General features: G+C 49.7%; 1 protein-coding gene and 1 long non-coding RNA gene across 11 annotated transcripts in view; one reads left to right on the top strand and one right to left on the bottom strand.

Moving 5' to 3' along the window:
- The window catches only part of NAV2 (neuron navigator 2), a 706,422-nt gene that overhangs the window by 308,475 nt on the left and 374,764 nt on the right, over positions 1-23,183 (top strand). For 4 of the 10 annotated variants that reach the window (XR_011441179.1, XM_023646535.2, XM_023646537.2 and 1 more), the window contains exon 1: positions 12,996-14,149. The exons of 3 other annotated variants lie outside the window; for them this stretch is intronic. Coding sequence is in view for 6 of the 7 variants with exons in the window: in XM_023646535.2 (XP_023502303.2) it covers positions 13,892-14,149 (258 nt within the window). In the remaining variant the exon portion in view is untranslated. Of the gene's footprint in view, positions 1-12,949; positions 14,150-23,183 lie in introns of those variants that run through there. 3 more of the 10 variants (XM_001501832.6, XM_070274942.1, XM_070274943.1) reach the window with 1 other exon arrangement.
- On the bottom strand, positions 6,776-14,940 carry LOC138925232 (uncharacterized). The gene is made up of 3 exons (XR_011441181.1): positions 14,902-14,940; positions 9,221-9,889; positions 6,776-8,459 (listed from the first exon to the last, which is right to left on the bottom strand). It is a non-coding gene; the product is annotated as an uncharacterized lncRNA (long non-coding RNA).

A 23,183-nucleotide genomic window follows, 5' to 3' on the forward strand; every position in this document is an offset into this window, starting at 1 on the left:
ACTCCCAGCTGGGCCGGGCCAAGGGACACATGGACCCCAGGACAGCTGGTGAGGGGATCCCCTCCAGCTTCTGCCTCCTCGCTCCCTCCTCTGGGACAGGTGCAGTCACTTGCCCTTATTTGGCAGCCAAGGTGGCCTTCCTGAGGGAGCTGGTTCAGAGCTCTCCAGCCCAGGACGAGCCACAGTGGGAAGGATACAGACTCCGGAGACAGGATCGCAGTTCACAGCTCAGTTCAGCCACGTGCTAACTGAAATGGCTATTTAACTTCTTTGTACTCTAATTCTGTCATCTATAAACAGGAAATGACAATTCTGTACGCTGCAAAGTTTACAAGAGATGTTATCTGTGAGTGCCTAGCACAGAGTGGGCATTTGAGAAATGTTTGGTCCCCGCCTTTTTTCCAGGCTTTGCTGGCATTGCTTCCTGTCACGTTGCCTGTCTTAACTTTGGGTCACTGTGTGCATTTTAATACAGCCTGGCTGTGCAGGTTGACTGGGTACAAGGTGCAAACTAGAGAAACGTGTCCTTTATTGTCATGTGTTTCGAAAGGTTTTAGCCCTTCTGGGTTACCATCTGAGTTCTGTCAAAGCCCACAGGATGGCCTGCTTTCTTTTCCATCGATCTTTAATGCAAAGCCAGCATCTGGCCGTCCTCATTGAATTCTATTATACTCCATATGCTAATAGCTCCTCAGATGAGGCCCTCTTGGATGGCATACCACAAGAGAAAAAGCAAAATGCTACATGACACTGAGATGCTGGGTCACGCCCCCTCCAACCTTATCCCCCATACATAGAAATGCTGTCCTAGTTTTCAGCAGCCTAATTGAACATCAACCACATCAGAAAAAAACCCGGCTTGCCACCCACTCCATTGTGCTAAGAATAACTTCCATCCCAGCAGCAGAGCTGGTCAGGATCACTTCCCAGCGTCTCCATCTGGAATTACGTGTGAGGATTCAGACAGTGCATTTGTTCATTTCGAGTGTGAAGCTGGCATGGGCCCTGAAACTCGGAAGCTGCACAAAAACACCGAGAAACCCAGAGTAAACATGCCAACCCTGAACTACCCCGAAACCTGTCTCCCGTTGAAAATCTCCTTCCCCTTTGTGGATTGCATGGATCTCGTTTGCTCTGCTCTTCCCAGCATATCCAGGAGTCGGTTTTAAACGCTGACTCTTTGCTCAGTTTGGCGCAGCATCTCATAGTGGAGTCCTCAGCCAGCAGGACCCCCTGATGACCGGGATCACGGTTTACTGATTTCAGGCTGAAATCCGGATTTCATCGTGATTGGAGGTTTGGCTTGGGGGAAAGGATTGTTTAATCTACCAAATAAATACAATCATCCATTCATTCAAAATCCACGTCCAGAATGCCACCTGTGTGCCAGGCCCTGTGCCACCTAGCCCCCGAGGCCTCGAGGCACCCCCTCTGGGAGAAGACAGTCTGATATCAGAGATTCCCAACCCTGCTGCACAGCAGAATCATCCAGAAGCTTTTCAAAGTGCTCTGTACATGTATTTTCTTCTTTAATCTTCACAGTAATCCTACAAAATAGATACTGCTATTGTACTCACTTTAAAGATGGGGAAACTGAGGCATGGGTTGATTGAGTCACTTGCCCAAGGTTACACAGCACCGCAAAAATAGAATACCACCGCAGGCGGTCCACCTTCAGAGAGCTGCGCTTACCTCTGAACTGTCCTGCCTCTTGGCCCGTGGAAGCATGGGAGGGGGTGGCATCTGGAAATGGCTGGAGCCTGTGGCAAAAAGCCAGGGAGAGGAAGCTGGAGAGGTGGGCAAGGGCAGGGCAGGGGAGGGAGGGCCCTGGGTGCCCGGACTGGAAGACTGGATTTTGTCCAGTAGATGATGGGACTAGCTCCCACCTGTGCCAACTAGAGGACGACGGCAGCTGCTGGGGGGCTGGGGATACATTTCCACATGACAAAAAGTAGGCCAGTGTCTCTGGAAGAGAGGGCTGAGGTGCAGTCACTCTGTGATGGCGATCGGCTCTGACAGGAGCTCTGTGCTGAGCGGGGAGGAATGTGAGAAGGGCCCCCTGGTCCTTTTCCCTACTGAACTCTTGCTTCGACATGTTATCAGGACCTCCGGGGTCATCCCCAGAGCAGCTGGCTCTGTGCCTGCCTTCTCTGGAAGCCACACTGCCTACCCAGAGCCGGTGCCCGCTCCGGTCATAAGGCCCCAGAACCTTCTCATCACAGAGCTCAGGGCTGAGCTGATGGGGCGGCCATGGAAGAGCAGGAAACCAGGTCCCTGCCCATTAGCTAAGCCAGGAGAGAGGCTCTGCCCTCAGGGACAGCAGGCTGTAATAGTTACACACGGGAGCCTGGGTTCAAATCCCAGCCCCACCACTTACTATGTGGTTTTGGGCAAGTCCTTCAACCTCTATAAAGATCGGTTTTCTCATCTGTAAAATGGGGGTGGGCGTTCCTTCCTTGCAGGTTTGTTTTCAGAATTGGAGATTTTATTCATAAGATGCCTGGTAAATGTGTCTACAGCCTTCAACAGATAGCAGCTTGGATTGTACCTAATTACCTGCTGTTACTGTATCAGAAGACTCTATGGGCCCAGTGAGCCCAGGTCGAGAGCCACTGAACCCCCTTATTTTGCCCCTGAGAAAACCGAGTTCTGAAAGGGATCAGGGTCCCTTGGAATTTGAACCACAGAACCAGGAGTAGGGGGTACCTGTGAGAGGCCCCATGGCTCCCACCATGGAGCAGGGGTGAGAAGTTCAACTCCACTTGGCCATGAACACCCACAGCCTCTGCTCCGACTTCCTCCCTCCATGATGGCATGGAAACAAACCTTTTTGGAAGGGTTGTGCGGACGAATAAGCTGTCATTCCAAAGTGCTGAAAAGTACTCCACAGGTGCCAAATCATGACTCTCCATGGATTTCAACACCTCGGTTGGCATGCCATCCTGCCAGATGCAAGCTGCATGAGGACAGTGCATGTGTGTGTGTGCGCATGCGTGCATGCATGCATGCGTGTGTGCATGTATGTGTGTGTGTGTAGGGGGTAAGGAAAGGGAGGAGGAGAGAGAAGAACACAAGGAAGATTCCAGGTTTTCTGGAGACTATTTCCACACCTGAAGTCCAGTACAGTGTGGCTAACCCCCCTGCCCTGTGATGAAGACAGAGCGCTCTCTTCCTCCCCAGGTCCTCGGCATCCTACTTTCAGCCACCTGCTGGGGGAAGGTGTGAGCAAGGCAGCTGCCCAGGCCCCCGCTCTGTGGCCCACAGTGAGTTGGTGCCATGTTGCTGAGGGGCAATGATTTGCCCGACCTTCAGCAAACAAGAAGCAGAGTCAGGGATTCAGTCCCAGGGTGCTGATGTCAAACAGCGTGTTGTGGTGTGGAAAAAGTGTGTAATCTGGAATCAGACAATTTGGGATTTGAATTCCAGTTCTATTGCTTTCCAGCTGTGTGACCTTGGGAAAATTACTACTTTATCTAACTGTGCCTCAGTTTCTTCATCTGTAAAAGGGACAAAATATGACTTCCAAGCATTATTTAGAGACATTAAATGAGATTAAGACTCTGGCGCATAACTGGTTCATTCCTACCCCAAACCCTGCTACCCTCCCAGTGCTTTCTGACCTGGATTACCATGGCGCCTGGGCTGATCCCGATGTGTTGGCTTTAATTGTGGAGCTGGAAGAGTCAGAAAGACACAAATATGGAGAGGCCGTCTCTGAGAGCAAAGCCTGTCTCCCAAGAAGAGCCATTTCCCTGGAGATGATGGCCTCAGACGTCTCAGGAGTTTGGGTTGAAAGCAGCCAGTGGTGGTGGTGGGGAAGCCTGCACTCCATACCCGTGCAGAAGATGGTGCAGGGCCCTCAGTAGATGTCTTGGAGGAAACAGACATGCTCACAGCCTGCTCTTTCCCTCTCTACAAACGAGTTAGGCAGGAGGCCAGGTGAGGAGTGGGCAGATGTGGGCTGGGCTGCAATGAGAGATGCTGGACCTCTCTGGGCCTCTCTTCGCCTGCCGAGTGCAAGGAAAGTGCTGCAGAGAGGTTACCGCTCTCTAGCTTCTTCTCCCTGCCTGGTCCATTCTGGATGCCCCAGTTTTGGGGATACAGATTCCTTGCCCAGGATGCTGGATGGTGCCCAGGAGCCCCTCTCAGAGAGACAGGGGTCCCTTGGGCTCATAGCCTCAGGTTCTGGGCTTTCACTCAATGTCTTAGCGATGGAGATTTCTACTCACTCAGATATGTCCACAACAAGGGGCCACATGGTGACTCCAGGGTAGGCGGGAAAGGAACTGTGGCTTGAACACTTCCTGTGTGCCAGGAAAAGTGATAATCCTCATGGTGGAGCAGTGACCATGGATCAATCACTTCTTAGTGCTTTACACATACTAATTCGTTTAACCCTTCCAGCAACCCTGTGAGGGAGGGACTTTATGAGCTCCATTTTACGGATGAGAAACCTGAGGCACAGAGAGGTTAAGTAACCTGTCCAAGGTCACACCGCTAGTAAGTGGCAGAACTCAAACCCACACAAACTCATGTAGTCAAACTCCGAAGTCTTCCTCCTTTTTGCCACCATATCCTCCTTTACTGCCTCTCATTTAATTTCCCCCCAAAGTCCCAGGAGGTAGGTCTTACTAATGACATAGGTGAGGAAATTGAGGCCCAGAGAGGTTAAGTGACTAGGACGAGACCACACAACCAGTTAAGCGTCTATACACATCTATGGGACTCTTTCCACTTCACTAAGGGGCTTCCAGAGGAGCAACTGAGACCTTGGCATTGTCTCTGACCCCATGGGTAAGAGGGAGGAGAATGCAGGGGGATGCAGCTCTTTGCTCGCTGCCCAGACCTCCCTAAACACGCGGGCAGGCAGGCACCAAAGACCCGCCTAGCCTGGTTACCCTGTTTGCCTCTCAGCCCTCACCCCAACATCCCCCAAACATCGCCCCTACTTCACCCCAAACATCGTTTCTCCAGAGAAGCCTTGGCCTCAGCCGTCAAAGGGATCCAGGCTCTTTATCTGCTAACATAGCACTCGCCTCACTTCGTAATTATGCATTCACTGATGTGATTATGTAATTATTGTTCATTTCCCTGATTACCTTGAAAGCTCCATGAGAAAAGAACTTTAGTTCTTACTAACATTATTATATCACCAGCGATTAGCATGTTGTCTGGCATTTGATAGCAGTAAAATATTACGTAAATGAATGAATGAATGAGCATAGCACCTACAAGGTTGTAGGCTCACCACAGGCCCTCTGCCTCCATTGTCTCGAATCCTCTCAACAACCCTGTGAAGTAGTTACCATCGTGCCCAATTTACTAATGAACAAAAGAGGGGTCAGGGGAGGGAAGGGACCATTGCTCGGCCAGTCAATCCGAGGTGAAGTCAGGATTCACACCCAGGTCCGCCTGGCTCCAGCCCCGGTGTTCTCTCTTCTCTCCCCTCAGGAAGGAACCTGGAAACCATGGGGAGCGATGGGGGCTCTGCCCAAGTTCATCCTCTGGGGAAAACAGAAGAAAACAGGGTTGTGGGGACCAGACAGGATTGAAAGTCAAGACTAAAGCATCAGAGGCAAAGAAAGAACTGAAATGGTCATGGAGGAGATTGCAGAAAACTGTCTTTGATAACTCAGCAGGAAGTCAGCCTTGCAGGCCAGCTGCTTTCCAAGACTGGATCCTCCTCCAGCTCAACCCTTCATGGTCCCTCCTTGGGAAGGAGAAAACCCGAACAAGCAGATGATTCTGAATGGGAGTTCATTCAACATCTCAAAGCTCGAAAAGATGGTCTTCGTGGAAACGAGGAAGCCAGGATGAGGACGATGATGGTCTTCACGCCGCCTTAGGGAGACTACCTTTATTAGATTCCTATTTGATGCATGTCCAGTCTGCCCTGAGGAGAGAATTCTGATAAATTTATCAGTGAGTATCTAAAATTCTTGCTCAATCTGGAGCTTCAAGAAAGTCGCCAGACAATTTTTTAAAAAAAAATGCTTTAGCGGTGTCTTGCCCTGTTTGTAAGAACAATAGCTTTCTAAGCCAAAAAATAAAAGAAAACCCCTGTATATTTTGTTCAAGCTCTGAGGTTTTATTTGCCTTGGGTTTGCAGAGCGAGGGGAAATCAACACAGCTGTTTATGTTTAGTGACTTCGAATGATCTCAGGGCACGAAGGATCCTCATGGGTGTCTGTTTTGTTGACAGTTTTTAGACCAGCTTTGAGCTCAGCCAAGGAGCAGTGTGAACCAGAATTCCCTCTGACACACGGCCAGCAGGGTTCACGTCAGGCATTCTGGGGCCCGCTTTCTTCTCCATCTTCTCTCCTTCTGCAGGATGAGGACTCTGTCTTCAGGCCAGCACCACTGGCTCAAGAGGCAGCTCGGCAGATCAGTCAGGAAAGAACTGACTTCCTCGTCCCCCTGCTCAGGGGTGGTCTTGGCACTTCTGCAGAGAGCGACTCCGTTTAGGAGCTGCTTCCCTGGAAGGAAGGGAAAATAGGCCAGGTCTCTGGAGTGTCGTTCCTGGTTGTCTTAGGAGAGAAGCCTGCTTGTCAGTGACTTTGTTATATATACACATACCTCCCTTTAACTAAAACTGGATTTTAACCTTTGATAGGTAACAACGCTTTGGTTGGTTGTTTGGGGGAGGGGCTCATCTCTCCTGCCTGAAAAGGCAGAGGACAGCACTGGATACAAGCTAACTTCCATGTCACCAACATTTGGCACACGGCTTGGTTCATTATAGGGCTTAATAAGTGTTTCCAGAATAAATAAAAGGTTAAAACAAGTAAAGATATTTATTTGAAAAATACAGAAAATTCCATGGAAAAGTAAAACCACCCACAATTCCAACCCTTTAAAAGAATGATGTAAAATAAGAAGAAATGACCAGTCCCCTAGCTTGCCTCTCAGAAATAACTGCTGTTAACAACTGGAGGTGATTCTTTCCCTCCTTTTCCTTCCCCTTATAAACATATTTATTTATACGTATGTAAACACACGTAAATATATTAGCAAATTTTAATAGTAGCCAAACATATATGTAAATAACAAGATAAATACGTCCACTAAGGATACATTTTAAATAAAGAAAAAAGAATCACAAAATGCATACCAAAGGGCTAAGTGATTTTCTTTGTTACCCGCTGTTGAGATTTTTCACACCAGCACACCCTTTTATGGGCACAGAGCTTCGAGAGTTAACTCTGCTCCAGGCAGAGAGCCTGCGCCTCTGGGAGCCCTGAACCCTGAGCATCACCCGCCTTTCCCCTGGATCAGACGTTGGCCAGGAGCGCCTGTCCCAGCGGATGCTCACCAGGCTCCGTGCCTGGGGCAGAGTCAGAGGGTAGGCATGAAGGCTCGCAGGATGATAGCGGTAACCAAAAGAGGAAATGCAGGGGCGGGCGCGGCAGGAGCATCGCAGGCAGTGCCTGGAGGCCGGCGCTGAGCAGGGCCAGGCTGCTCGGTGCAATGGCAGCGCTGACTCGGAGGCAGCATTGGGGCAATTACCTGGCTGTGTCTGGGCTGCAGGGGCAGCTAGACTGGCTCAGCGTGTCTCTCAAGAAAGAAAATCCTGCTCAGAAAGTAATAGAAGGCCTGGGTTTTTCCAGATTGGCTTTTCACTTGATTGAAATGATCCAGGTTTTTGCCTCAGTAATCTCACTCTAAGTGTTGAGAGAGCAAAGCTTTAGTAGCATTTCTTGAAGCGGTGCTTTTCCATGTGCTTGCCTTGCCGGGAGAGCTTTACTAACATACAAATGCCTGGGCCCCACCCCCGGAGAGTCTGATCTGATTGGCCCAGGGTGGGGCCTGGCAGCCTCAGTGTATTAATTCAGCAGGTGACCTTAAGGGACAGCCATGGCTTCGAAGCCCAGTGTGAGGACCAGCGGGTTCAGAGTCACTCGAGTGCTTGTTTAAAATGCAGCCTCACAGATCCAGAATCTAGGTCTGTTGGGGAGGTGCTCAGGGATCTGTTCCTTTAACAAGCACCCCTGGTGATTCTTAGGCTTCTTGTTTAAGGACCACCGGTCCAGTCGTCTTGGCCTCCCAGTGGACACCAGCCAGCAGCTCTGTCTCAGAGCCTGAGCATCATGCAGACAGGCCCCATAACTGCTTGGCGCTCATTCCTCGCCTCATTGTTAAGACCACTATCATTCACAACCTGGGTGGTCACCCACCTTTCCACCTGCCTCCTCGACTGTAAAATGGAGCAATTGTGCCACCAGGCAGGAGTGCCCTGGGGAGTCACTGCAATGGTGTGGAGAAGGCAAATCTTGACAGGATGTTAGTATTATCGTTTCTACCGTTATTGTCACGATGACCATTCCTTTGATAGTATACTGGCTCACGTGCAGGGTCCAGGCTCTGGAGTTCAGTGCCTGAGTTCAAATCCTGCTTTTCCACTTCATTACCTGTGGTCTTAGGCAAGATACTGAACTGTCTCTGGTCCTCAGTTTTCTCATCTGTAAAATGAAAATGACAGTACCCATCCACCTCATGAGATTGTCGTGAGAATTAAAGATAAGGTATGTACAATGGTTACCATAGTCCCTGGCACATACTAAGAATAACTTCATAAATTATAATTTTTATCAGCATCATCATTGTTATGGGTCAACTCTGGTTGTCTGGGAAGAACGCAAAATACAAAACAAGGAATATAATTTTTTAAAAAGATCAGTTTGAAACTCAACTAGACCTCTCCATTGACAATATTTGTTCCTTCATCTGTAATAGTGAAACAGTGGGCAGAGAATTAAAAATAACAAGCAAACAGAAAGGCTTGCAGGCAGGATCCAGCCTCAAATCTGGACGTGTTCAGCTCCATCCCCTTCCCCTTTACTTCCTGCAGGCATGGTTCTACATGGTCCTCACCCCAAAATACAGGAAGAGCTTCAGGAAGCCCCAAGTACTGACTCGATTGTAGCCAATGGGATGGACTGGAGAATCCAGAAGTTTTTATTTTCCTCCCATCCTAATTCGCCTCTTTGCCCACACATACAATCTTGATATTCACCTTTCATTTACATTTTTCCTGGTCCTATCTCTTGATCAAGAGACCTTATTATTATTTGACAGTCCTATTGCACATCAAATGGGAAGGCCACAATCTCCCAGAGATCACCATTGCGCATATCAATCTGCATACAGACCCACTGGAAGAAGCGAGGGGGGGTCAGGGTGAGCAGACTTTCTAAAGAGCTGTCTGTCCTAAGGGTCTTACCTTGACTTCTCTGCAGTCTGAGATGGGTAGGCTCTCAATTCAGCTGCTACCAATATGTGGGCATTTGTGCCATCTCTGAGATATGTATCATCAGTTGCCAACCCATGTCATAGAAAATTAAGGTAAAGTGTGTTTTTGAAAATAAGCCAGTGTGATTCTTTTTCACTCCCACATAAACTCATAAATGTTTTGCTTTTTAAGAGTCTCATGCCCCACCAACTCAGCTAGCCGGGCGACCACTGTTTGGCTTTTTCTATTTTCCAGAGATTTGCAACATGCCCTTTCATTGTTTATAATCTCGGGTCTCCAAGAGGCTGTTGACTTTACCCCCAGATCCCTCCATTTTTGGTGATGGACTGGGCTTTGGATGTGTCAGCCTCCTCACAGGACCGTCTTCTTGGGAGGCCAGACGCAGCCGGGGGTCTTTAACTCAGATGAAGGATGGGTTGATGGGGCTGGTCACTTGCAGGTCAGCTCTGAAGCCTAACTCACACTCAGCTAATCACCGGTGGCTGATGTTGAGGATCCAAACGAGATGCAGCTGGTGCACCCTGATCCGAGGAGGATGGCTCTTATAGCCGGGGAATGGTCTGAATTCTCAGGATGATTCAGGGGTCCTGAGAGCTGTGGTGACAAGTTTCAAACTGGCCCATCACTGATGTGGGGGATCTTGAAAGTTAGAGGCAGACAGAAGAAAAAGAGAGAAGGGTTGTCAAAGTTGGGATTCAAAATGGTGGGCTGCCCATAGTGCATGGAATAAAAAGAATAACACTTTTTTAAAAACCTGGATAGAGTGTTCTTTCCAAAGCAGTTTGCCATTCTCTGAACTAGTGACTTCTTTAGCCACCAATGCTTGCCAAAATATTAATTCAAAATGACTTCTCTCAGGTTAACATAGCATTCATATGGAACAAGTAACTTTATAGGACATTTTATAATTTGAGAGGATCTTATTTAAGGAAGAATCTTGCAATTATTTCTTTTGCCCCAGGGAAAAAAATAGCTTTTTCCCACCTTGTCTGGTTATGAAGATAAATTATTTTGCTTTAAATAAGGAAAATAAGGGTGTATAGGAAAGATATAAAGGGAGATGAAAAATGTTCCAGGAAAGAGCAAATAAAATTATTAAAGGGATGAGACGGCAGGGGAAGAAATTTGAAAATAGATTGAAAGATTCACTTGTCTTCCATCAAAAAAGATGAGAAATTATCAGACTTGAGTTTTATAAATCACACAGGGTTAAGGTGAATGCTCATATGTTTACCAAATCCTTGAGTATTAGGAAGAGGTACTTTAAAAAAAAAAAAAAGGAATGCACTGTTTTTATATTAGTACACATTTGAGGGTCTCAGAACCCAAAAAATGGCCTTGGCCACAAATGTGATTTAAATGGGAGACCAAAGATGGCAAATACATAGCATGTATGTGACTATTTCTATTTCTGCACCCATGACAGACATTATTAGTTGATCAGGCTGCTGTTTCCAACTAACCTTGACAGACGCACCCTCAGAATTCTTTTCAGCATAGTGAAAGAAAGTCACTTAACTACAGCTCGCCCTTGACATGACACCCTTTTGCTACCAGTGGTTAAACCTTACTACTCAAAGTATGACCTCCAGACCACCAGCATGGGCATCACGTGGGAGCTTATTCCAAAAGCATAATCTCAGCCCCATTCTAGACCTACTGAAATCACAACCTGTGTTTAGCAAGATCTCCAGTAATTCTTATGTATATTAAGGTTTAAGAAGCCCCGCAGGAGCACTGAATGCCTGATTTATTCATTAGAGGGGAAGTTCTCAAATTTTAGTATGCATCAGAATCACTGGGTTAAATACTTGTAAAACCTAGATTGCGCCCATTCAGGGCTTTTGATTTAGTAGGTCTGGGGTGGGGGTTTTCAAACAAGTTTCCAGGTGCTGCAGCTGCTGCTGGTCCGGGGACCATACTTTGAGAACCACTGCATTAGGGCCATGGAATTACCTTGGAATATCTCCCTGACCCCTAAAATCGAAGACTGCAATATCTTTCCATAACTCTTGGTACCTCTGTCAGAACCAGAATTCTGGGTAGGAGAGTCCTAAGGTTTAACATAGTGTAACATCTCTTACTACCTTACGTTCCTGAATCTGAAAGCCTCTCCTCCTTGAGAACTGCTGCTAGCATCATTCACTCATTTGTTCAGTAACAATTTCTGCAGCTATCTGTCCACAACATTATACTCAAAGCTGAGAGAATCTAATGAAAAGTTAAGGTGCAGTTCCTAACTTCAAAAGGCTTACTCCCTAAGAAGAAAATGAACATGAAACGATAATAACAAGGTGGCATCAGATGGCAAAGGGCTGGTGCCAAGTAAGGGCCATAAACTACATGTGATCTAATTTCAGCCAGAGGGAGCATACCTGAAATTACCTACAAGTCTGTATTCCAGCCCAGCTAGAGTAGAAAGTCGCTACATAGAAAGGGTGGAAGATAAGGTGGGAGAGGGAGCAGGCCAGGGTAAGACAACACCTTCTTATTTCTCAGTGCTGCTTTGAGAGGTTGTTTTAAAACTTTGAAGTTGCCTTTGGTCTGGATAATGATAAATCAATGCTATCAGCATTGTACATCAGGCTATAGGGTGGACGTACAGTGAAAACCTGAGTCTCAGAGACAGAGAGACAAATAGCTTATGAACAGAGATGGCTAGGGAGAAAAGTAGCAGTAATTTAATAATAGGGATAATAATACACAGCTTCTCTTGGACTCTTACACTGCCAGGTACTTGTGCTAAATGACTGTCAGAACTATCTCATTTAATCCAAACAGCACAGTATATATATGCAGTCAAATCTCCTCCTTACTCCAAGTGAAAACCCAAGCTTTGTAAGGATGCATGTAAGGTTAAAGAATTTGCCTAATTTAAATCCAGGCAGTTCTGGATAGGGTGCTCCTCATCCATGAATCCGAGGACCCTGGCCTGCCTGGATCATCCCTTCCAATTCTCGAATACTTTGAGTCAGCGAGGAACCCAAAAAGCAGCTGAGACGAGGGGAGAAATCCTTGGGTGAATTAAAGTCGAGGAACCGGTGGGTCCAGCGTGCCCGAGGCGCGGCCAGCGAGGGGCTCCCACGTGAAACGCGGCCAGGTTTGGCCTGAGCCTGTGGGGTCAGGGGGCCTCTCCAGCTTCCTCCGACCATTGGAATCAAGAGTCTGGTAGGTTCCAAGGAGGAGCCTTCTAGGGCGGGAGTCTTCCCTGGGTATTGTATTGGCCTATAAATACTTCAAATAGTTAAGTGAAACGTGCCGCCTTTGAAAGCTGGAGAGGAAGCTACTGAGGGGCCCCCGGCCCCCCGGAAGGGCAGGCAGGAAAGAGGAGAAATGGCTGGCGCGCCCTCCGCCAGGGAGACAGGACCGGCCCTGCCCTGCCCAGGCCAGATGGGGGGCCGCGGGCGCGGCTCCGGAAGACTCGAACCGTTAAGGTGACCAAGCAATTTAAAAAAAGGAAACAAACTTCCCCCGAGCCGGGCCCGCGAGGCCCCAGGGCGGGCGTTTGCGTTCGAAAGAGCATTTTTCAAAAGCAGATTTGGGGGCCGGGGCGCGGGCCGCCGGGAGCGCGCGGCCGGAGCAGCGCCGCAGAGCGGCCGCCAGCCCGCTTTGTACTCGCGCCCGAGCGCGGCCCCAGAGTTTCGGCCGCGGCCCGGGAGTTGAGGCCACGCCCCCTTTGCAGTGCGAGCCGCGGCCGCTGATTGGCGCGCCGCGGACCAATGGGCGCGCCGGGGCGGCCCGGGCTGTCAGCGCGCGCCGCAGCCGCGCCGGCCGCAGCCTGTCCTCCCCCGCGCCGAGCCCCGCAGCCAGCGCAGCCTTCCCGGGAAGCGCGGCGGCCGCTAGCGAGCGCAGCCCTGCCCAGCCCGCCCGCGGCGCGGCCCAGCGCCCGCGCCCCGCGGCCACAGCCTTGCGGCGCTGTAGCGCACGGAGCATGTGCACATCCGCAGGCGCTAAGGTGCTATCTGTCCGGGGGGCTTCTGGGCGGCGGTGACCGACTGTCACGCCTAGAGAGACCTTTCGGGGGCTCTCGCCGCGCCTCTGCGTCGCGAGTGACACTGCGGTGCTGGTGATCGGGGCGGCAGCTGCCTCTCGGTAGAGGCGTCTTGGGCTCTGTGCGCCCTCTCTCTCCTTCCTCCGTCGCTCGCTCCTTCGCTCCCCTCGCTGCTCGCTCCTTCCCTCGCCGGCTCACACCCACAGCCTCCCGCAGCGGGAGGCGTGCGTCCCTGCCGCTCCTCTTCCAAAGGGGCCTCCTCACTTCGGAGATGCAGTGACAAGTTAATATGGGCTTCCAAACCTCGGGTTCCCAGGAGGAGAATCTCAAGAGGCAAAAGCTCCTGAGCGCCCGGAGGCCTTGAACAGGCCGCCCAGGAGGGGCGTGAGACCCGATTGCAGCATCTGTCCAGGTGGGACCAGCTGAGCGCCGCGACCAGTCTTCCGCCCCATCCCGACGCCCCAAAGGCGCGCTCGCCGGATTGCTCCGAGCTCCCCGACTCGGGGATTTCTTCTTTTTTTTCCTCCGCTGGTGGTGGGCGCCTCGCGGGCCAAGGCCCGGCGCCTGCTCTGCTGCCCGCGCTGCCTTTAGCGGTCGCCTCCGCCGCCGCTGCCAGGGACGTGCTGGGAAAGCCGAAGCCCCGGGAGAAGATGCCGGCCATCCTGGTCGCCTCCAAAATGAAGTCGGGACTGCCCAAACCCGTGCACAGCGCCGCGCCCATCCTGCACGTGCCCCCAGCCCGGGCCGGCCCCCAGCCCTGCTACCTCAAGTTGGGAAGCAAGGTGGAGGTGAGCAAGACCGCCTACCCTAGCCAGATCCCGCTGAAATCGCAGGGGCTGCAGGAGCCGGCGGGGGAGGGGCTCCCGCTGCGGAAGAGCGGCTCAGTGGAAAACGGGTTGGATACCCAGGTGAGAGGCGCTGGGTGCCGGGGCACTGTTCTGGGGGGATGGGTGCATACTTTTTTTGGGGAAGGGTGGCATGGCTGGATGAGGGAAAGGGATACCTTGTGGCTGGAGGAGGGAAACGTTCTACTTAGGTCGGCGGACTGGGGGATGCGCGAGGAGAGTGGGCTGGCCGGTGGGTGTGGCCCGGGTGCCTGAGGTTTGCCTTAAGGAGCTCTTGGAGAACCCGGATGCCCTCACGCCTGCGGCTTCCTTCTGGGGGACACACACAAAAAAACGTGTGCAGCACTGGAAATGTCAGGTCCTCCGTGTTGAGGGGTTGGCCCGAAGAAGGCAGTGTCTAATGCAGCGGCTGACTGTCTGTCAGTTCTGCAGAGATTCTGTCCCTGCCAAGGAATGGTCCGAGGCCTCGTTGGGCTCAAGGCCCCCTGGCCTGACTGCAAGATCCAGGAAAAGGGGGCTGGAGGTGGCAGCGAACCTGCTCCCCTGGCTGGGAGATGCCTGCCCCTGCCCCATTGCTGGGGCTGACAGGATTCCGGGCACGGCGCTCGGACTGCGGTAGGAGTGCCCGGTGCACCAGCTGAGACGGGCAGCTGGAGACGCCTAGCGTCTTGGCTGGCTGTTGCGGTGGGGTTGGGGTGGCTGCCTCAGAATGGCGGCCCGAAGCTAAGCCCCTCCTTCCTGGGTAGTAGATCCTGGTGCTGGTAGCCTGGGTGACTAGGGGTGAGGGGTGGCTTGAAAAGAAGTGGTGACCCTACCTTTCCAGAGAGAGCCTGCATCCCGCAATTGGCTGGGTGACAGACCCTGGCCCTGCAATCTCTTTTAAGGAAACCAGCAAAGGCCAATCAGGTTCTCTTGGCCCCTTGCCCTCCCTGCTGCTTTTTTTTCCCCTCTTCTGGTAGGAGGGAGCAGGGGCATGCTGGATTTTCTTGGCAGTCAGTTGGCAGGGACTTTTGGGGACAGGCGGACCTGGCGGATGTGACTGTCCTGGTCAGGAGAGGCGGGAAGCAGAGGGGGCGGTGGTTTGGGGCTGGTGTCAGAGAAGTGGCAACAGACCAGCTGACCTTTTTGGCAATTGATTCTCGGCTGACACTGTCTCCACCTTCTCCTGGAGCTTTCGCTGATCAGAGGCTAGAACTCAACACATTCCTAGCCTTTCTGATGGAGGAACTGGAGCTGGAAGCTAATTGTAAGCAGACTTTTGGAACTCTGGGCTGGAGAAGGCCCTTCAAGCAGATTAAGCTGCCACACCAGGCTGATAAGCTTGCCCCTTGCTGCTGCACTTGCTAAACATTTTGGGAAGCTGACAGGTTTGAGTGATGGCGTGTGGGAGGAAGGCAAGATTTCCCCAGTGCTCCCTGGCCTGTCTCTGCTAGGGTTTGTGCTCTGCTCTCTTTTTCTGCTGTTAGCCAAAAGGTTTGTCCGGTGGGCTCTGACGTGGGAATGAGCTCGGGGTACACTCCTCTGAGAGTCTTCCCTTTATCCTTGGAGGTGGGGCTCCTGAGGAGTGGTGGGTGGTGTGTGGGAGGCCAGAGCAGTGACACGGGATGTGACACACACCCTCGGGGCTGATGAGGAGGACTGGAGGAATGAGAGGGAAGGTGGACACTGGGATTGTTCCTCTCCAGGCAGCTGTTCTGCCTTTGCTCATATGACCCTTCATTTAACAAACATTGTCGGAGGACTTGCAGTGGGCAGGCGCTGGAAAGGTGATTCATCACCCTCCTTGCTGGAAAAATATCCTCCAGCTGCGGGGGGTGGGGGGGAGGTCTCATTCCCTCAAGCTTCTCCTCCCTCGCCTTTGGCCCACAGTTCCCAGAATACCCCCATTCCACCTGCCCCACCCCCATGAGGATGCTTTGGATGGACAGCTCAGGAAATGGGCCCCTTCCCGGTGGCTATCCTGCTTCTCACCAGCCTGCCCTTTCCTATCTATGTCCAGGCTTCCTGGGGGCTCTTCTCTGTGGCAGGTGGCACATCCTTGTTCTCACTGCCCCACCCTGGCAGCAAAGTGACCTTGGCAAAGGGGGTTTCCCTTCTTTGGACAGAGCTCCCTCCCACTCCGCCTCACGCGGTGCCCATTCTTCCAGGAAAGTCTCTCCATAACGGCTTGATGACTGTGTCTGGCTCGACATCTGGTAGTCCCCAATCCAAAACCTGGTATTTATCACTAGAAGATACTCAGGAAATGATGAATTAAATGGCAAATGATATCCTGGGACCTCTGACTGCCCTTTTATTCCTGGGGTTTTGGCAGAAGGCTGGGTTGTACCACTGCCAGTAGCACAGGTTTTAAAGTCAGGTGGATATCCATGGTGTCCTGTCTCTGCCACGGGCTAGCTGGGTGACCCAGTCCATTAACTTCTCTGGGCTTTTGTTCCCATCTGTAAAAATGGGCATAAACAACCACACAAATTGTGAGGATTAAGAAAAATAACATATGTGAAGTGTTTTAGCCAAGTTTTTGGCCAATAAGGAACACTTAATAAAATTAACGATTTATATTGCTAACCTGAGAGATAGGGTGTGTTGAGCCTAGATCTAATAGTCGCTAAGTGAGAAAAGACATAACTTACATTCTTGAGCCCTGGAGAGGATATCATCTGGTTCTCAAGGATTTACAGAGCATCTATCATGTGCCTAGTGCTGTACCAGGCACGGTGGGACGATGAGGGAAGGGCATGAGTACCTGATGTGCTAGTCTCTTTACGTATGATCTGATTTCACGCTCACAGTAACACTTAAAGCAGATATGACATTTTCTATAACATAATATAATAATGGCAAACCATTACATAGTACTTCCCATGTGCCAGAAATTGTTCTAAAGACATTACATAAAATACCTGGTTTGATTCTTACAACAGTCCAATGAGATAAGTGTTATTTTCGTTTTACGCATGAGGAAACTGAGGCAAAGACCAGGTTAGTAGCCTTGTGAGTAGCAGAAGTAGAATGAGAACTTAGACAGCCTGGCTGTGGCCTCCATGTCCTTAAGTACGATGCCGTACGGAGATAACCACAGGCTTCCTGATCACTGGCAGGCCCTGATTTAGAAGACCACTTGCTCTAACCAATGGGCTAAAAGAGTAAGTGAGACTCAGCAAGGTAGCGGAACTTGCTCCAGGTTGTCCTGCTCCACTGTGGCAGAGCAGGGAGTCTGGCTCACGTGGGTCTGGTTCAAGGCTGCTGGTCTTCCCACTCTTCTGCCCCTCTCTATCATGCTCTGGCAGATGCACAGGGTGAAGAAGACATGGCCTGGGCCTTGGGGATTTTATAGTCTAGCTAGGAGGCATAACTGATGTACCGAGGGCAACAGGGCACAACACAGAGAAGGCTGAGAGGTGTGCTTGGGGCTCAAAGGAAGGGAAGGGCCACGATGCCTAGACAAGTCCAGAGGGCCTCGTGAAGGAGGCAGGAGGTAGCTGGGCTTCAGATATGGGCAGGAATGGCTGGGTGGGGAGGGGAGGAGGTGAGATGGGCATGATGGGGAAGGATGAGGAGAATGGCTGCGCAGTGGTGCAGAGCTGGGGGAAGCTGCACCTTCGTGCAACAGGTAATCACTCTGTGTCTGGCATCTTCCTTTTAAGAGGCAATGATGAGAAAAGAACAAAGGCTTCTCACAGGTGAAGGATCGGATTTGCATGTGGCTTCCTGGTGGATAGTAATTCTGAGCGTGCGGGCTGATTATGAGAAGCTGGGGAGATAGTGTGCATAAGAGACCGGGTTCATAACAGACCCTTGGGAGATGATGGTGATTATTATCATTAGCTTGGGGTTCAGAATTTTCACCGTGGTACTTACACGGGAAAGGAGGCTATTCTCAGGGCTGCTTTTATTATGTAGCAGCTCTCTTCTGCCAGTGACTCCCCGGTCTCCCCAAACCTGCTCTCCATCTCCATCACGTGTGAAAAGACCTAACGTAACCAGCAGATAGCTCTTAGGTGCGGCCCCACCGTCTCCTCCCCAAGCCCTTCACCTTGAATCTCTCCCAGAAACCTACAGCTGGGGCTCGACCCCCGGTGCGGGGAACTGCGCTCTGCTGCAGAACATCCTCCCGAATTCCCTTCCTGGTCCTAGGTGCCTGGGCCTTCCCCCAAGAACGAACATTTATAGCATCTGCTCTGTTAACATGGTGTATAAATTATGACCATGTGCAAAGAATTGTTTTAGAGACGTGCTCTGTGTTGGTTCAGAAACCCTCTGCGGCCGACCTTCAGATAAGGAATGCTCGTGAGCTCTTTGAGGAGAGATTAGCCTATTTTTAAGAAGCAGTTGCAGGAAAAAAAATTATATATCTAGTACTTTGATATTTCCTGGTTGTAGGAGCCTGGTGTTCAACTTGCAACTCGTTTCTTTAAAGGAGTAATTAGAAGTGATTGAAATCCTCCATGGGTGTTTTAGATGTTTAAAAAGAAAGCGCAGGCGAGGCTCCTGGGAAGAGAGCGCAGCTCCAAGCTGACAACCTGTTGCAACTTTGCCCCATGGTGTTTTGATTAGAATCCTTGCTCCATCATCAAAGTTGATTATGGATTTGATTAGTGCATTTTTCTGCTATTGTGTTATTCCCTTTCTTCTCTTGCTCAGTTCTTGGAGGGGAATGTGTAGCATGGTTATCTGCCAACATGCAAGAATGTTTATAGTTCACATGTCATTGCTCATTCCATGGGTTCATCTTCTGAAGACACTTTAAGGGTGGACTGGTGGCTTATTTAGGGTATCATTACGTGTGTCTACATGTATATGAATACATATACTGCTGGATGTGCGTATATACACACAGACACACACACATACAAGTGTATACACATGGAACAGCTTAAAGTAATGAGCACATGTAAGCAGACACACATCAGAGGCCAGGCTGGAGGAATTACAGCCAACTTCCCGCTTTCAGAATAGCTGGATCTGCTTCCCACCTCTCACACTCTCTTCCTCTGTGACCAAGATTGAAGCACCCAGTCTTGGTGTCCCATTTTATTTACTTGTAGGACATAAGAGATGTAACTTTGAGAGAGGTGTTTTAATTAGGCCTTCGTGAAGCTTCTGAAGCCAGTCTGAAAAAGCCAAACCACCCAGTGAGATTTTGGCTTAAGGTCAGAGATCTTATTTCTTGGAACCAGCCTCAGTAGCCAGAAGGGAGCATTTGTGGAGCATGTGCTATGTGCCAGGTAGTCTGAGGTGCTCTTTATGTGTGTGTGTATGTATATGTGTAATTTAATTCGAGACACAAGAAACTAGGTAAAATGTAAGATGATCTTTTGGAAGCAGTTTTACACGGCTCATTGAGAGACAGAACTGGGTTCGAATCTAGGCTTTGGGCAGGTGACTTAAGATCTCTAAGTGTCAGTGTCTTCATCAATGAAGCAGAGATGGTGATGCGTATAGGTTGGCTGTGAGGATTTGGTGAGATAACACAGGTGGGTTGCTGAGCACAGTGCCTGGCACGTAATAAGCAAGGAATACGTGGTCTTCCCTATTTTTTATTACCCAAGGTCTGAGCCAAGTTTGGAAACCAGATCTGCCTCATTCCAAGCTCACATTCTTTCCACCCTACCTCTCTGCCTCCCAGGTGCACAGTTGGTTACATGGAAGGACAGACGGTTTGCACTGCGAAAGCAGAGAGGAGAGCAGGGCTTTGCTTAGATGAACGGGGAGCAAGAGTAAATTAAGAACAATATCCCCTCAATGAGTCATATCCAGACTTGTGAAATGAAACCTCCACATTTTGGTCCCAGGCACGCCGTCTCTGCAGCACTAACCAAGTCAGGGATCTGCCGCAAACCAAGCTTATGGGAAGCCTCCTTTGTACACGCAGTCTGAGCCAGCACTGCAGAGGTGGCTGAGTGGAGCTGCCAGTCTGATGGCTCTGCCCAGGACCAAGAATGGAACGGTCCCATTGATCGAGCTTCTGAATGGCTCTTCATTGTTCTGAGGGCAGAAGGAAAGCCCTCTTTCCTCGCGGCTGGCATCGTTGTGGTGGGAGCTGGACCTTGTGATCAGTTTTGGTCATTAAGGTGCCCCAAGCCATGGCCAGCTGCCCAATGGTGTTTTACTAATGGCCACAGGGCCGATTTCAATGGTGACTCTGTCTCTTGGTCACATTGTTGAAGGAGGTGGACAGTGCGTTCCTAGAATGTCTTGGGCAGAACGGGCCATGTGATTTGGGGAACAAAACGGGGTCAGGCTTTTGTGCTTGAGTCCACACAAGACAATGGTGAGTGACACAAAAGTTTTCACAGGAACCCCAAGTCGCCCACACACAACCCAAAGAATGACTCATGACTTGGTGTTCCCTTTCCCAAGGAAAACAGGCCCTCCCTTGTGTTTTACAAACAATGGCCGCACAGCCTCAGAATATTTTGTCTCTCTTTTCAAGTGAAACCGTAATACCTTCAGTGAATTTGGGGCTGCTCCAACACCTGCCCCTCCCCCTCGCCTGGTAGGAGAGAAGATAGGGTAGAAATGGGGGCATGGTCAAGATAATTATGAGCCTACCTCCCAGGGTTCTTTCAGGGCCTTTGAACAAAATCAGTTACTCATGGCAGTGTGACACAATAAAAATAATTATAACAATGTTTGCTGACACTGATTGCACATAGCCTCTGTAGCAGCAAAATGCATAGCACCAGACATGCATCGTTCCATTTAATCCTGCCAACATCCCGTGAGGTGGATGCTGCTTCCTGAAGAGAAATGGAAATGACAGCTCTGGGAGTCAGCAACTTTGCTTCTAGTTCTGTCTCTTTTGACACTTTGCGGCATGACCTTCCACAAGTCACATTGTCTTTCGAGCTTCACTTCATCTGTCAAAGGGAGAGAATAACACTTGCTCTACCTTTTTTGAAGAGTTATTGTGGAGCTTAATAGAGGCAATTGTTATGAATGAGACACTGGTTTAAGCATTTTACATCCTAAATACTTTTTAATGAAACCAAGGCAGAGAGAGGTTAAGCTACTTTTCCAAGTAGCCCAGCTGGTGAGTGGCAGACCCAGAATTTGAACCCCAGAGTCAAGGTTCTTAAATAGCAAGTGTGAAAGCACTTTGAAAAAAATATCTGAAAAGGTGTGGTTAATACTGAATCAAAGTAAATTGCTTTAAAGTTTCCTTTGGCTTGGTACATATGTCATTTGGTTACTCCCCTCTGCCCCAGAGTTTGGAAATATTGGAAAGAGCCTTTCAATATTAAATAAATATTAGTTGCTTCATAAGACCAAGTACCCCTCTCTGGGACATGTAAAATTCCAAGTGCCCTGAGGGCTCAAGGTCCACTAAGTGCCATCACCGAGTGTAACAGGCAGGGCTGGGTCTGGACAGAGGAAATGGAGAATTTGATCAGAATCATTTGTTGGCGTGAGGAAGCAATCAGATAAATTCAGACTACGGATCATTCTTTAAGACAACAGGTCTGGGATCTTCAAAACTGACAATGTCATGAAAGACAAAAAATTTAAAAAGGCAGACGGAGGACTGTTCTAGAAAAGGAGACCGAAGAGCTATGACAACCAAATCTGATGAGAGGCCCTCGCCTGGATCCTGGATGAGCAAAACTGTAAATGCTGGAAAGGTCGTTCTGGAGGCAACTGGAGATATTTGAATGCAGATGGTATATTAGATATTATGAGTCTATCGATGTTAATGGTATTAGAGTTATGTAAGAAAATGTCCTTTTCCTTGGAGATACATGCTGAAATATTTAGGGGTGAAGTATGCTGATGTTAGCATCTGACTCACATGATTCAGGGAAAAGAAGAAAACAAATGTCATAAAATGTTAACAACTGGTGAATCTAGGTGAGGATACATGTGCAATTCTTCCCACTTTTCTGTGTTTGAACGTTGTCCTAATAAGATTTTGGGAAACAAAACCAAGCCCTGGCTGAAGGATACAGTTAGCAGTCGCCTTGACGTCTGTGGTGTGCCCAGGAGAACATGAATGAAATAGGAGTGTGTGTGTGTGCGCTCACGTACTGTAAATTGCCTGGCTGAGTTTGTTTCACTAGGTTTAGGATCTGGACTCCTTATCTCCTTTCAGATGTAGTGTGAGAATCTTGTTTAACTCTTATTCTTTCTTAAGACTGGTTGCTGACGTTTTATGGAAATCATAAGATCCGGTTTGATTTGATAATCTCTTGTAAAAATCTAAGATATTTCCAAGGTTGAAAATATAAAAGAAATTTTTAAAATGAAGACATTTTCTAAAAATATTAAAACTCTTGGTTGGGTCCTACTTGTCCTGCATTGAGAAGGTAAGGAATATGAGTGGAGGAAAGCTCCTTTCTCTGCTTCAACCCTCTTTCTCTCCCCACTACTCAGGCCTCCTTTGCCTGGCTAAAGCTTCCCCACCCTTTACCCATTCAAGTTCAGACTTGCATCACCTCCTCCAAGAAGCCTTCCGCCACCACCATGTCTGGGTGCAATGTCTCTCCTATGTGCTCCATAACCTGCTCTGGAGGCCCCACAACTTGGACTGTGATAGCTTATTGAGCCAGAGCATGGCTTCCGTGAGGTCAGGGATGTGTCTCTTGATCTCTGATGGTGCAGGGTCAACGCATAGTAGGTTCTTCGTTAACATTTACAGAAGAGAAAAAGGAAGGGAGAGGGAAGATAAAAGAAAGAATTGAAAAACAGGGGTCAGTGGAGATTGAGCGCCAGCTGTGTTCAGGAAGCTGGGGCTAAGCCATGTGGATCCTGCGGCACTCCCTCTTGGTCTGTGACCTGGGAAGATCACGTGATGGTGGGTGGCCAAGTGCAGGAGGCACAGAGTGGGCAGCCTGAACGCTGGCTGAGGTCAGGGTCAAAGCTCTCCAACCCCAGGTCTTAGGAAATGTTTACAATGTCCAAACTGGCTGCTCCAGTGGAAGAAGATCTGTCAGGATGTGATAATGGCGGCTCAGTAGACTGGAAGGGTTGAGGGGAGAGAACACCATGGGCTTTCGAGGGCTTTGGCAGATTCCCCATCAGCAGCGCCGCCGCTGGCGGCGGCGGCGGCGGCACTAGCTTTGGAAGGGGATCGTGGGAAGGGTTCTGAAGGGTGTTA

This window comes from Equus caballus, chromosome 7, assembly GCF_041296265.1.
Source record: "Equus caballus isolate H_3958 breed thoroughbred chromosome 7, TB-T2T, whole genome shotgun sequence".
Lineage (NCBI taxonomy): Eukaryota > Metazoa > Chordata > Mammalia > Perissodactyla > Equidae > Equus > Equus caballus.